We start from the raw sequence: 14,708 nt of genomic DNA, 5'->3' as shown, positions 1-14,708 counted from the left end.
AGTGAATGAGTGTGTGAGTGAGTGAATGAGTGTGTGAGTGAATGAGTGTGTGAGTGAGTGAATGAGTGAGGGAGTGTGTGAGTGAGTGAGTGAGAGTGAGAGTGAGTGTGTGTGCGAGCGTATGAGTGAGTGAGTGAATGAGTGTGTGAGTGAGTGAATGAGTGAGGGAGTGAGTGAATGAGTGAGGGAGTGAGTGAATGAGTGAGGGAGTGTGTGAGTGAATAAGTGTGCGTGTGAGTGAGTGAGAGTGTGAGTGAGTGAGAGTGTGAGCGAGTGAGAGTGTGAGCGTGTTAGTGAGCGAGTGAATGAGTGTGAGCGCTGGTGCGCGTGTAAGAAGTCGGGGAATATTAGGGGTGTGAACTGAACTCGAACCGAACTTATTTTTCCGGGTTTCGTGTGAACAAAGTAACTGAACCTGATCAGGAGCGGGTCCGGCTCGAGCACATCTGGAGTGGCCGCTCCGGGACAGACCGAGCTGGAAACATCTGATTATTCTTTTAATTTATTGCAAAGTGTCCTTTTCCTGTGTGTGAGTGTGTGTGAGTGCGAGTGTGAAGTGTGCACAACAACGAGGTCGGAACTAAAATATAACTTAAGTCGCATTCTTTCAGAACGAGCAACTCATTTATTGTACTCCAGAGCAATTTTGAGGCAGAGAGTGTTGTCCTCCTTTGTGGTGATGGTGTTTTCTTTATTCTCGATCCATGGTGTAAAATTCAGCCCAAAACAGTGTTATTGTCACACAAATATATATATATAATTCCTAGACGCTACGCTTTTGTGAGTCCCACCTCCCCACAGATTTATTTTTATTGGGGGAAGAGGGCAAAGAGAGGGGTGGTGGTGGGGGTGGGGGGTGGGAGGGGGAGGGAAACATCATCATAATCCTTGCATTTGCTGTAATAAATAATATGATAATCCTTGCATTTGATACAGCGCCGTATCACGTCTTCGAGGCGTCTCAAAGCGCTTCACCGGATAGGATACACTGTAAAGTGAATCGACTGTGTATTTTGTGTCACAAGATGTCACTTTTTTTTTTACACGCACGAGGGGGGGGAAAAAAATCGCACTTGTTAAACATGGCCCGAAATCAGCGATTCATGTCTAAACCCTTCCTTTCCCCTATCACAGGACGGGAAGATGCAAAGCAGGTCCGGAGTTGGTGTTTATCTCAATCACTGTAATCACACACACACACACACACACACACAACCTTCTGTCTCAGAATGAATTCCTAACCCTAACCCTTTTGTTTGGGCTTAAACGTGAAGCCTCGTCAAATGCCCCACCGTTCCAAGGATAGAGAAGAGAATTTCCAATGAAGTCCAGATTTAGTCTTTGTTCTGTGCTAACTCGTCGCTCTTATAATAATAATAATAATAATGATAATAATCCTTGCATTTGATATAGCGCTTTTCACGTCGGGAGGACTTTTCTTGGGGAAAAGGGGTTGGGGGGTGTGGGGGGAAGAAAGTGGGGGGGAATCGGTGACGAGTTATCAGTTATCAGCGAGTTAAGCACATGTATAAATGCATACAGTTGGTCACACACTCCATGACCGTTTGCGGGACACTGCTGTGCGCAATTGGCTGCCGCGTTTCACCCACAAAAAATTTACAGTCGATCCACTTTACAATGTTTACCGTGACGCGCTTTGGGACGTCTCAATGATGTGATGAGGCGCTATATCAAATGCAAGGATTATTATTTATATATGATTATTATTGCAAAAGAACACGATAGCTGGAACAAACTGCTTAAACTCCGCAAAACACTCCAAATATTGTTTTTTTCTTTTAAAGGTTGAGGTGTGGTTTCTTGGCAAATTAGCTGCACTTCATGTGTGATCCATGACTGTGTGCTGGCAGAGCTTTTGATTATGGAGTGAATCACAGAGAAGTCCAGATGCTGTCCTCCCCTGACACCCACATATAATAAATAATAATCCTTGCCTTTGACATAGCGCCTTATCACGTTGTCCAGACATCTCAAAGCGCTTCACAGGATATTCGGTGAAGTCGTGTGACTTTCCAGCAGGGGTCAAGTTAAACACTCAGGAGCTATACCATGAGCCTGGGAACAAATGTACCTCTATAGCTGAGATCAGGTAGCTCAAGCCTAAAAGGTTTCTAGTCCGTTCTGCACCGTGTAGTGTACTTATTCGTTTTGCCCACAAAATATAAAGTCAATTCAGTTTACAGTATATTCTGTGAAGCACTTTGAGAAGTCTTGAAGACGCGATAAGTCGCTATATCAAATGCTGGATTGCTATTATTATTGTTGTTGTTATTATTATTACTCAGAAATCAAGGGTTTAAATCCTTCTCTGACACTCCTCTTTGTTCTGCCTACTTTGGTTTCCCTGTGACAGGTCAGTGGGCTATCCACTGAAACACGAGCGAATGCCAGGTCTAGCCAGGCATTATACAACCTGTTCAAACAACTGTTCTAATTTAGTCTCACAACGCAGCATTGTACACACTCGCCCACCTTTCTGCGTCCTTGCTAAGTTGAAACCAAGGCTGAGTGGACAGTTCATATCCTTCTCGGACTCATTGTTTCCAAGTCTCTCAAGACTGCAGAATTCTTATCTTCCCCCCTCTCTTCCCTTCCCTTCCTCCTCCGGTCATACAGGCTTTAAACGCAAGATTGATATCACCCAAACACCACTAGATTTATCCTGCTTTCTCCGCTATTCTCCTCAAATCTTGCTGCTGTCCTGCATGATGGGCCTTGATTGCTGTATCTGGATTTCTCAATTTAAAAATGCAACTAACTTTTCGTTTCTCCTCTCCACCTAAGGGGCGGTCTCACCATTTCTGTTTCGAGAAGTATAATCGCAACGTTGATCTCAAGTAAAAGCCCACATTAAAGGACTCCTGTCACTGTACTAGGGGACAAGTTTCCACACCCTCTTATGCATCCTCTTGTGACGCATCCCCCGATGGTAAATGCAAATCCGGTGTTTAATGGTCGTGTTCTTTCTGCATCTTGTTGGAAACAAATCTATTGCTCACATTTCTGTACAATGACCATATTTAACAGGGCAGAACAATACAAGTCTCGCTCCTAATTCCCTTTAATCCTTCTCTAATCCCCATCTGTCTTGGACCTCTTTTTGAAAAAACTAGCCAATGGAATAGTAAACTTGCAATTTTAATAGTGCCATTGCACATCAAACCATCTGAAAGTGCTTCATGTGTAATTACTGTCAGCTGTAGTGGTTGCTGTTTCCAGGGAAATGCCACAGTCACTTGCAAGATCCCCCGAAGAGTCATGGGTGACCAGTATACAGGGAGAAATTCACTTCTCTTTTCCAATATTGTTCACTTGAGGCAGGCCAGCTGTGTCTTAGTTTAATGTCTTGTACTAATTACGGCATCTCCGACAATGCAACCCTGTATTGCGTTGGAGTTAGCCTAGAATCTGAGTTCAAGTCCAGATGAATCCAGGACATTCTGACCCTGGGATGTTAGTGCTCCCAACTGAGCCAAATAGATGCTTGTACAGTAGCTGGGAACGTGTATCCAGGGTAGGTCTCAGAGTAGGACTTCTGGTGCCTTATCTTCGTCAGTCTCTGAAACACGGATCCTTGTACGTTCAGTAGGAATGCCGGGAGGTCTCCCAAGAAATGCAGTAGCTTTTACACCATCAAATGACCTAACCACACAGAGCATCAGCACCAGGAGAGGTCAACTGGTGGCTAGGATTCCTTCTGTTGGCACATTTTAAGTTAGTAGCCATGCAGTCTGGCCTTGAGCTGGAAGGGATCAGGTTCCTCGATTATTCTATTTCACTCTCCCCGATTCTGTGTTTAACAGAGCCTTCAGAGAGATAAAAGAGTGAGTTGGCTTGACAGGGAGAGGGAATTCATTGATGCCTGCCTTCTCCAATTGCACATTCACTGACCTCCTGACAAGCTGGTTCAGGAGTGAGCTGATGAAATATAAACTGGAGGTGGTGGGGACGAGGTAGGAGGGCTCCTCTGGTTGTGATCACGATACATTATCAGGGGGAATAATACATATTCACTCTCCGTCTAACTTAATGAGTTGGTGCAGAGGTAATGTTACTTTGATGTAATGATAATAATCCTTGCATTTGACATCGCGGCTTATCACGTCTTCGAGACGTCTCAAAGCGCTTCACAGAACATACTGTAAAGTGAATTGACTGTATATCTTGTGGTGCAAAACGCTGCAAGCAATTGCGCAAAGCGGTGTCCCCACAAACAGTCGTGGATTGAATGACCAAATTATTATTATTTTCTTCTTTCCTAGTGGCTGAAAATCTTTGCTGGAAAAAGGTTGGGAAAATCACTCATCTGTGTGGGGTTGGAAAGGGTTAACGGGTTTGAAAGTTAGAGGAAGGCAATGGAGGGACGGGATTTTTTTTTCTCCGCGCTCTCTTCCCACCCCACATACCCCCCACATACCCCCACCCCCACTGAGCATGTAACCCAACCTGAACTGGGACAAGCAGATCTGACAAGTGGTTTGAGGGTTAAGGAGGAAATATTGTCCCCAAGGAGTTCTGATTGGCGAATGTTGTGTCAAGCCATCACCCTGGAGACTACGTGCGCACACACAGACATGGCCAATGACGTCAATCCACAGCTCTTCAAAGGCGGCAACAAATACTCAGCAAACAGCTCGAGACAGAGACAGAGAGAAACACACGCACACACATGCGCACACCCGCACACACACACAGAGCAAAAGGCAGAGAAAGGGAGCTACGCACACACACGCACAGATATTCACCGCAAGCTCCATATCCACATGACATGGATGTTCTGGTGATGACCTTGACCACCGCTATCAGTCAGGAATCGATTTGCACCATTTCGTTTAACTGCTGATTAAAATGATCCATATTGGTTTCACAAGGGTCCAGCTTCTCTGTTGTTCCGGTGTTTGGGGGAAGTTTGGTAGTTTTTGGGTGGGTGGGGGACACATCTCTGATGACGTACAGATTTTTCCTGCCAGGCAGACAGCTACCTCAAGACAGACCAGAGATTGAATGTTCTTCGTCTGTCTGACTCAACTACTCACTGAATGAAACCCATTGAGAACCACTGGAAAAAAGTATCAAAGAAGACCTGAACTTNAAAAAAAATCTTTCAGCGAAACATAATTTTAGAAAAAACACCATTTTTCTTTTTCTTAAAAAAAACGATGTGAGTTACCATTTCGCCCACAAAATATACCGTCAATTCACTTTACAGTATATTTCAAACTGTATATTGAATCAGTGTCTTTCCAACACAGGATAGATAGTTTTCTTTTAGGAAATAACATTAAGGGATATAGTACAGAGATAGTTTGGGACATATGTGCAAGCGAAGGCCAGGAAGGTGGAAGGCAAATTAGATAAACTTTGGTCTTTTCTCTTCTAGCATTTCTCATGTTATTATATTCTGTGAAGCGCTTTGAGACGTCTCGAAGACGTGATAAGGTGCTGTGTCAAATGCAAGGATTATTATTACTTGAACAAATCGAACAGTGAAAACAGCGAACAATTTATCTGATTTTATTATGCATTACATTCATTGGAGCTCACCTGGTTCGAGCGAGCAACAGTTGAATAGGCAAGAAAAGTAAAAATCCATATTGATTATTTTCCTTTAAACCAAACACAAAAGAGCATACGGTGACATTAAACTACTTAACCCTTTGTTGACTGAATTTCAACAGTAGCAAAGTGAAGCATGGCCTACCGAACCGCTTTGATAGGGACGTCTGAGTATATTGCAGCCTTCGTTTCCGATTGAATTTTGTGCTCAAGAACGTGAGTGCCCGGGAATGGGTTGCCTTCCCATTATGGACCTTTGTCGCATTTGCATTCAGCACTATTTCCAGGTCAAATACCGTGCTGCGGTTACAGAACTAAACTCACTCTACACTGGATCAACAATGGGCTTGAGCTCCATCATCAGGAGCTCCTACTTCTTCCCCAATGAGAGATGTTCTATCTCCCAAAACCAGCTGCCTTGTGTGAGACTGCGGAACTTCAGAGCTCGACTAAGGCACGTTTGGTGCCAGGGGTTAAACTTTTATTGAGTGTGCAGTGGTCCACATTGGGTTAAAAGTAAGCCTTAGCACTGAGCCTTGTGGCAGAACATGTGTGTGTGTTTGTGTGTGTGTGGGGGGGGGGGGGGGGGGGATGGAGGAGGAAGCAGCAGGCTGAGCTGTCACCCGATAACTCTGCTGCTGTGTCTGTGGTTTTGAATTTCGTTCAAGACCTTACCATGAATGGGGCTGTCTTAAGACAGACTGGCTTATCTGCTACGTGCACAAGGCATGCTCGCTAACTGATCAACCCTGCAGCAATCAGCTTAAAGCAGCAGAAGCTGAGGGCGGAATTTTTTTTCTTTTACTCTTCCCCACCAAAAAAAGATGATTTGTGCTGAATTAACCAGACATTTAAATGTATCTCTTTAAATGCTCTGATAGCATCTCCCCTTGTTGTCTCCTACTCTCAGCTCCTTCATCCTGCAGACACTGCACAGTCTGAACTTCACCATCTTCCTTGTCGATGTGATGAATGTCTATTGGATAGTAAGAGTTGTTATTTGTGGGTGTGATTTCTCCCCTCCACTCATTGCGGTGATTGAAAGTTTTCTAGGCAGCTTTTTAGGGCTCTGCAAAGCCGTGCAATTTTTTTTTATGTGTGTGTGTCGTGTGAACATGTTTCCCATTGTTAAACTTTTTCACTATCCCTGAACTCTTCCTTACAACCTGTTCTGTGAATTTTTCAATTTGTCGCCAAATTTTCTCGGTGAGATGGAGTGTGTACGTTCCTTGTCAACATCAGCAAGTTCATAAGAGGAGGGAGCTTCTCCTGGTGTCCTGACCAACAATCCTCTGGATCTGTAGATCATTTTCCTCACGCTCGTTTGTGGGATCTTGTGGTCCACAAATGTCTGCTGCAGTTGCCTACAAAAACAAGTCATTATACTCCACTTGAATTACTTCTGAAGTCCTTAGAGATGCAATATTTTGGCAGCATAAAAATGCAAGTTCCCTCTTTACGCTTTAATCGCCCCCTTGAAAATGACAAGCCATTTCCTGTGGAATGGGGCTGTGGATGCAGATCTGATGAGCAGCTCTGCGTTAACAAGGATTGATTTGACAAGTCAGTACAGACTCTAATGCAACAGCCCACCACATACAACTTTGGCACAATGATTGTCTGTCTTGCCAATCCTGTATCACTCTGTCAAGGTGACAAGCTGAGACTGCATCAAGGGGAATAATTAAGAATAATGGCAAACCTATGGCTCTCGGGAGTAATTACGGTGCAATTTGGATGGCAATTCTGTGGCCGACACATTAACCACAGATATCATTTTGGATTAGTTATTGCTGTTAATGTTCTGAAATGAACTGAGTTTTTTGTTTGTGAGCACGTGTGATGAATGGTTTCAAGAGGCAGATTTTCCCGGGGTGAAACCAATCGTTTGGCAAATGTCTGCATTTTTTTTATTTGGGGGAGTGACGAGGGTCAAACTAAAGTTGAATTTAAGAATTTTCCAAAAAGATTCTAACAATCATAAATTTTTAGGTGTTTTGGGGCCTCAGCTGACTGCAACTGTCAAATCAACGTGAGTCACTCGCGCTTTTTAAACAACAACAAATTACATGTAGATAGAGCCTTTCAAAGGGGAAGAAAAACAGCCATGTGTTCAATCAGAGTAGAACATTTTGTTAAGTAGATCAGTCATGTCAAGAAGGCTTGCGTGCGTACATCTTGTGCATTAAAGCAACTGTCCATTCAGTTCCGTGCGGCACAGTCAATTCACGCCTAACGCATCAGAGGAAGGTAGTTGCTGAGTACATTGAATGATAGTTCGGAAGCTGTTGAAAACCCCACCTTCATTCACCAAGACTGCGTATTAGCCAGGGCATTCCACAGTGTCTTGCTGTGGGTTCCCACTTGTATGGTGTTTCATTTACTTTCATCAGTTTGGTACCATAACTTTAGCGGCAGACGCCCATGATCACGTTCGCAACAATCTCGGGTGTTTGGTGAATGAAGGCGCATTGTGCACGTGTGGAGCAGTGTGTGCTGGTTGTGGTATCAGATGGAGGAAACAAAGGTGACCTGTGACTGTGAGTGTATCCTCGTGGCCCTGCATTAAGTGTACGGTTACACAGCAATCAGCAAACGCAATCTCTTCTCCACTGTTGAGAAACAATCCCGTCTGAACTAGATTGGTCAGGAAAGAAGTGGTCGATCCTTATTTTTAATGGCTGCAGATTGAGTTCACTGCCCGTAGCAAGGTGATGAATGAGGACTGAACAAGGTGCTGGTCATCATGAAAAAGTGGTTTACGGCTTGTTTATAAACATGACATGAATCGACTTGTACCACATCATTTCCATGTCATGCCGCAGTAACACAAGTTACAACCAGCTTTGCATTTCCAATTGCCCAGTTAGAAAAAAAAAGGTTGACTCAATGCATTTGTGTAAACAGAGCTATTTAACGCTTGTGCGTGCTCTGGAGACTATTGGTGCTGAGGGTGGGACATTCTTCCATCCTGTTCTCCATCCAGCAGCTAAACTCAGAAAACGAGAGGAAGGTTTCACTTACTGCTCAGTGCTGTATATGTGGAAATTGTTGCAATTTGGTGTGACGAGATCGTATTTTGGATCAATGGTCTATGCCTCCACTTGAGCCTCCATCTTTCACGTTTCTCTTCCAGCTTTGATGTTGAAAATGGCCTCTCTGCAGGACGCAGTCCACTGGATCTTCAAACAAGTCCCGGTTCCGGACTCATTTTACAGGCGAATTTCACCCACAGTCAGCGGCGGGAATCATTCCTGTACCGCTCCGACAGCGATTATGACATCTCGCCCAAGAACATGTCCCGAAACTCCTCCATCGCAAGTGACATGTAAGTGATTTTGTTTAGCCCATTGCTCCAGGTTAACACATTGGTATCCGTATGTAAAGAAAGGCGCTGTATGTGTGGGAATTGTTGTAATTGGTGGGACGAGACTCATAGTTTAGATGAATGGTTTATTCCTTTACTGAAGCCTCCACCAGAAATATGTTACTTTCAAATTGCCAGGACACATATCTTGTTTGTTTCATTCTCATTGAGATGATGTTAGGTGATTTAGATCAAAGTTTGGTTTGAGAATTGTTATACGACTCACCATCAGGTCCTGTAGGTACAGGACACAATGGGTTAAAGGGGAATCATTTTCTGGCACTTGGTACTAAACGGCTGATAAGGGTACTGACTCGACACATGAATTTTAATGTGTAAAATGGTGGCCCACAATGGCAGAGGAGGCTAGTTGATTGACTGGCATATCAGATGGCCTTGAAAGTACCATTTCTCCATTGTAGAGATGGTGCTCATCAATTTAACACAAGTTATATAGATCCATTACGACACAAGAGGAGCAATTATCACACATTGCAGAGAATGTAAGTTGTGCTGAATGTATCCACTGTAGACATTTCACGCACTTGCAAGGGCCACAGCGGGTCATTATCAGACTTGTGGAGGAAACGACTTTAAAGGTCTCCAGGTAAGATGAACCATGAACCAACAAGTACCAGGTCCAACCAGTGGGAAAATACTGACCTGTCCAATGGTTTTGTCCCCTCATTACCAGGAGTAGCTATTTCAAGGCTCACCCAAGGCCAGCTTTGGCAGCGCGACAATCTGAGCCAGTCCTAGCCTTGACATTTGGAAAGTAAGTGAACGCCGAGGCCCTAGAATTTCCAGCCTTGCAAACCTAGCACAGCCTACTAACCCAAGAGACATAACTGACCTGTGTGTTGGTGTGTGAGAGACCAGGGAGAGTGGAGGTGTGCTTTTGAAATCCATTACATTCCGGCCAAGAAAAAATATTTCAAATTACATCTTCAGTGCAGGATTCAGACTACAGTTTGGCATCCTTAATAGATTCACTGGGAGCTGTATAGGGAGAAGAGAGGCACAGGATCAGAGGCCAAAGGTGACAACATAAAGCACTGCCCCATCTAAAGATTAGCTTTGGCTACAGTGGCAATAGGGATGTTCTCGTCAACATCTTCTGCCAGCGTGAGTAAGCAACTCCACGAGGAACATTTGATTTTCTCTCTTTTTTTAAAAAAAAGTTGATTATTAATTCAGAAATCCAGCAACAATAGTACAGAAGGAATGAATCATCTATCACCTCAAGACAATACCTCCTTTATCTCTCAAAATATATTATCAAATCGATTAGACGATTCAGCCTCCACTCCACACCAATGTGTCAAAATGGATGCTTGCGGCCTCTCCTCCACTACACGCCATACAGGTCAGAGTGTGTCCGCACCCACCAGTTTGAGATTGCTCCCATCACCACGTTGTCACTCCTTTCGCCCACCTCCATTAACAACCACACATGCTACTCCCACCCCCACCCCCTCCCCAACCCCCCATTTTCCTGAATTACCCGATTTGCAAGCAAACGTGAGAAAACAAAAGAAGGAGGAAAAAAAAATTCTGACTGCCCAAAGAAAAACGTGCTCCAACACTCCCACCAATCGTATGTGGCTGAAAAGTGATCATGGGATTTACATCTTTCTTTAGATTTTTGCATTGAAATGGAGCAACTGTGTATGTTCAACTCAGTTGTACATCCAAAGGACTTCTGACATCCAAATTCATGAGGACAAGATCAAAGATTCCCAGAGCCGGTTGTGAATCTTGTGCAGTACCTATCGTTTCCACTAGATGTCGCTAGAATACATTGAATATTCCAATTTAATAGACTTTCAATTGGCGGCTCGAGATATCTAGACTCAGAAGCTTGTTACTGTACTTTTTCTTAACTTCAATGCTTTAAATCTAGTATTGGGCATCTGGGAATTGAGCAATCTGTTGGTTTAAGAATACAAGATCCAACAGTTGCTCACGCCTCTCACAAACATTGACAGAATTTCTGAAATATCCTTCTCTTCCTGGAAGTGTGAGCCTAACTAACCTTCTGGCCTCATGATTGACTTGTATGGCCTTTAATTGAGGTATGCGATGACTTTCTACTAAGTTATTCAATACATCTCAAGAATTTTCGCAACCCATTGAAGGTCTTCTGAAATGTTTATCTAACAACTTCTGTGGATACAAAACGCTATAAATGGCATAAATCACTTTAATGAAGACAGTGAAACTCTATATGATAGAGTGTACCTTTAACGCAGTGCTTATTGGACCATTGCTTTCCTTGGTGATCACCACCGGTTCTAGATTATTTCAGCTAGAGATATTTCTCACTCAGCACAGTGAGATTTAAAAGCACACCTTTAAAGGGACAGAACATTCCTGTAAAGATATCCAGCAAATCCCTTTTAATTAATGAGGCAAAATAATGACCTTAGTCCTCGACTAAGAATGTCCCTCATGGCTCAATGAGGTTGCATGACAAAAATGGAAGTGAATACACCTCTACTTTACTGACTGTTAACTCGCCAATGTCCCAGTTTGCAATCATTAGCTTTACTCTATTTGCTAAACTGTCTCTGTAAGTCAGACTGTCTCCATTTTCTTCTCTATCTTTGTGTCTTAACAGCTAGGCTTTCCATTACCAGCTGCTAGCAGGTGCACAGGAATGCCTCTTGGCTGGTTAGCTATTCCCAAAAGGAACTTTCTTTCATGTTTGGGAGAAATTGACTTCTGTTTGATGCTGAATCCCGTCGGCCACTGGCAAGGTTGAAAACATACTATTTTGGTGGGAATTGTGTGCAAAAAAAAAAGCATATTATAACAGAATATCAATGAGCTGTGACATCCCTTCCTGATTGCCTTTCTCTTGCTTTATTATCAGTCTGATTTACTGAACAAAACTCACAGGTGGATCGTGCAAAGATGACTTATACCTGAGGCTGAGTTTGATTCAAAACTTGCTAATGGGGCTTTTTTAAGCTCTTTTATACCCAGCAATCCTGTTACTTTCCAGCAATATTATCCCAAGGTTTTAACAAATATCTACTGGATGCCAACTCCAGCTGGGTATCTACATTGAGTGTTAAAGCTGTAAAAAAAAATTGGACTAATGTTTATGAATGTGAGCTTGTTTCATTATTTGTTATTTTTATAATTGCTGGAATTATCAACCTTATCATCCCCCAATTCTCTTTGGATTCACCACTCTAACGTTCGTTCTCTTCAGTTCAACCCTAAAGCTCTAAATTTTATAGTACATTAAAAGTAATTCATTCATTCATTACTCTATCAAACTTGCTGCCCGGCAGGAATGTTTATTTTGCTTGGTTTTACCAACCTTAAATATTGGTTTGGCTCTGACTGGATTCTTTGGGTTGGCAGAAGGAGGGAAAGCAGAAAAATAGAAGCAAGCTCCATTGTTTGACAGTGTGATTGTTATCACATAATCTCTGAATTTACAGCTATGTACAATATCATGCAGCTTGCAAGGGACAACTATCCAATAAAGTCTAAATATAATCCAAGTCAAAAGAGGATTATTTGTTTTATTTCCTTACCAAGTGCAGATAAGCTGAGCACAGTGTTCGACTGGATCTGAAGTGAGTCAGGATCAGTAAGTGCGATGAATATTCAAAACCTAGAAGGAACAAGCGAGAAACATTTTGAGAAGCAATCGATCAGAAAAGACAAGATAGGCTTGAGGGAGAGAGCTTGAACAGAGAGGATTGTTTCAGAATGAGTGTGTAAAAAAAAAATTGAACCCTCTTGTTTCTGCTTTGGGAACTATTGATCTAAGTAGAATGGAGCTTGGGGTGAAGAGTGAGTATTTATGATGAACGCAACTCTGTTCCCTGGATGATCCCACCTAATTGCACCCTTAACGGCCAATGGCTTATTGATTGACCAGTCGATTATCATCGATTAACCAGTTGTCAGAGGCTTTCACTCTTAATTCATTACATCAGTGTCTTTCACCGGATTTCTGTTCAGTACAATCCACTGTGCTCCTGCTCAGTAACAATAATGAACATATGATATGTCTTTTGGTTTCAGCCATGCAGAAGACATGATTGTGACCCCATTTGCTCAAGTAAGTATTATAATCTCTGTCTCCACTCAAAGGAAAGAAAAGTGGTATCTGTTTCTATTACCCTCTCCACTCTTAAGATGTGTTGTGCCATAGCCATCTGTATCCCTGGCAAGAGATCCTGCCTTCTTGTGACTGACTACTAGGAGGCATTAAGCACTCCGGGACGCTAATCTGCATGAAGGACGCTATATAAATGCAAGTTGTTATTGTCGTTGTGAGTGTTTCCCAGCACCAACTTCTTTAATCTCCAACAAGCACAAAATTCACTAGAACAAAAGCTACAAATTAATCTGAGAAAATTCTTATTTTGTTTAATGTACATTAATTAGAGAACATGACAAAGTAAAGGGACATAGTGTTCCGGGGTGGGGGGGGTGGGGGAAACATTTGACATCCGGTTTTCTTTGGGTAGAGCAAGATTCCTTGTTGGAAAGATGCCACATGCAGGTGATGGAATGATGTGTTCATGTAGGATTAAGGTCGCTGTAAATGAACAGGAAAGGGTTTACCAAACACTTTATCAGAACATGACCCCTTTAAGAATAGGACGGTACGAGATGAGATGTAAAATTCAGTAAGATTGAATGACTGTCATCATGGTGAAGTTCCTCTGATTATGACCAAATAATAGAAATGAAAGCCACGATACTTCAGAGATTGGGCAGAGCGTGAATGGAGGCCCAAAAAGCCATTGTAGTGCAAGTCTGGTTGGTAACAAGGAGAGGCAGACAATAAACAACCCCTGAAGATCTCAGAGTGAGATCCCCAATTTAATGACAAACTATGGTTAGATTTGTGCTGTGATCCCACACCCACTGGGAGTTGGTTTAGACTGTCCACAAACTCCTTTCACGCAGGACCTTTACATATACAGGACCCTTCCACCCCAATGGCAGAGGAATCTTGTAACTACTGTATGTGACTGCCACAGCTTCCCTTTCCTTTGCCCTCACGCCCGCGCACCCCTCCCATCGCAAATCGCTGCCTGGATCTTGCGCATTTCCAAGCGTGAGATCTTCCTCGTCGGGAATGAACCTCAAGAGAAATCGCCCATTAATGGTTCTGTTCTCACCACTGTCATTCACTTGCCCCCGAAACCAGCCGTACGATTGGTGAGGATCCCTCGAGTGACAGTTCCTCTCCGCCTCAGAACAATGGACAATCGCGGCCCAAAGTCGGCAGAAGCCAATCACGAGCGATGAAACTGAGCGGCCACTTTTTTTGAACGGCAGTTGATGATCGGTTGCTAGGGAACGAGGGCACCCAAGGCAGTTAACTATCTCTTTATACATGTGAATATGTTTGGATGTTTCAGATGCCACAGAAAGTATAACCTGGCCATCTCCTGTTTGGACTGGTGCTCAAATTGTCATAAAGATTTGGTAACAGAGGTAGATGGTGAGGCTACTGAGCCTAGGAAGGAGATAAAAGAAGAATATAAGGGCACAAAAGTCAGTATAAACATCTTCCTTCAAGTGTGAGTGTAGAACAGGAAGTTCTAAAGCAGTGTTACTAACATCTTGTGGGGGAGGTGGGCACAATTATTGACTGGCTCAAGTATTACTCTCAGCAATGCTCTAGCACGCTGAGCAACAATGATGGGTCTGCATCCACAATTCACTGCATTGTGATCCGATTCCAAACCCTCCATCATATTCAGTTGCCAACATGAGGCAAGGA

General features: G+C 43.2%; 1 protein-coding gene across 4 annotated transcripts in view; it reads left to right on the top strand.

Moving 5' to 3' along the window:
• Positions 1–14,708, top strand: part of LOC103182008 (cAMP-specific 3',5'-cyclic phosphodiesterase 4C) — a 78,772-nt gene that overhangs the window by 40,299 nt on the left and 23,765 nt on the right. For 3 of the 4 annotated variants that reach the window (XR_006085642.1, XR_006085644.1, XM_042342720.1), the window contains exons 2-4: positions 8,714–8,905; positions 9,639–9,719; positions 12,992–13,028. Coding sequence is in view for 1 of the 4 variants with exons in the window: in XM_042342720.1 (XP_042198654.1) it covers positions 8,714–8,905; positions 9,639–9,719; positions 12,992–13,028 (310 nt within the window). In the remaining 3 variants the exon portion in view is untranslated. The remainder of the gene's footprint in view (positions 1–8,713; positions 8,906–9,638; positions 9,720–12,991; positions 13,029–14,708) is intronic. The other variant, XR_006085643.1, reaches the window with a different exon arrangement.

This window comes from Callorhinchus milii, unplaced genomic scaffold (assembly GCF_018977255.1).
Source record: "Callorhinchus milii isolate IMCB2004 unplaced genomic scaffold, IMCB_Cmil_1.0 Scaffold21, whole genome shotgun sequence".
Classification (NCBI taxonomy): Eukaryota; Metazoa; Chordata; class Chondrichthyes; order Chimaeriformes; family Callorhinchidae; genus Callorhinchus; species Callorhinchus milii.
This window is presented reverse-complemented; position numbering and strand designations above follow the sequence as displayed.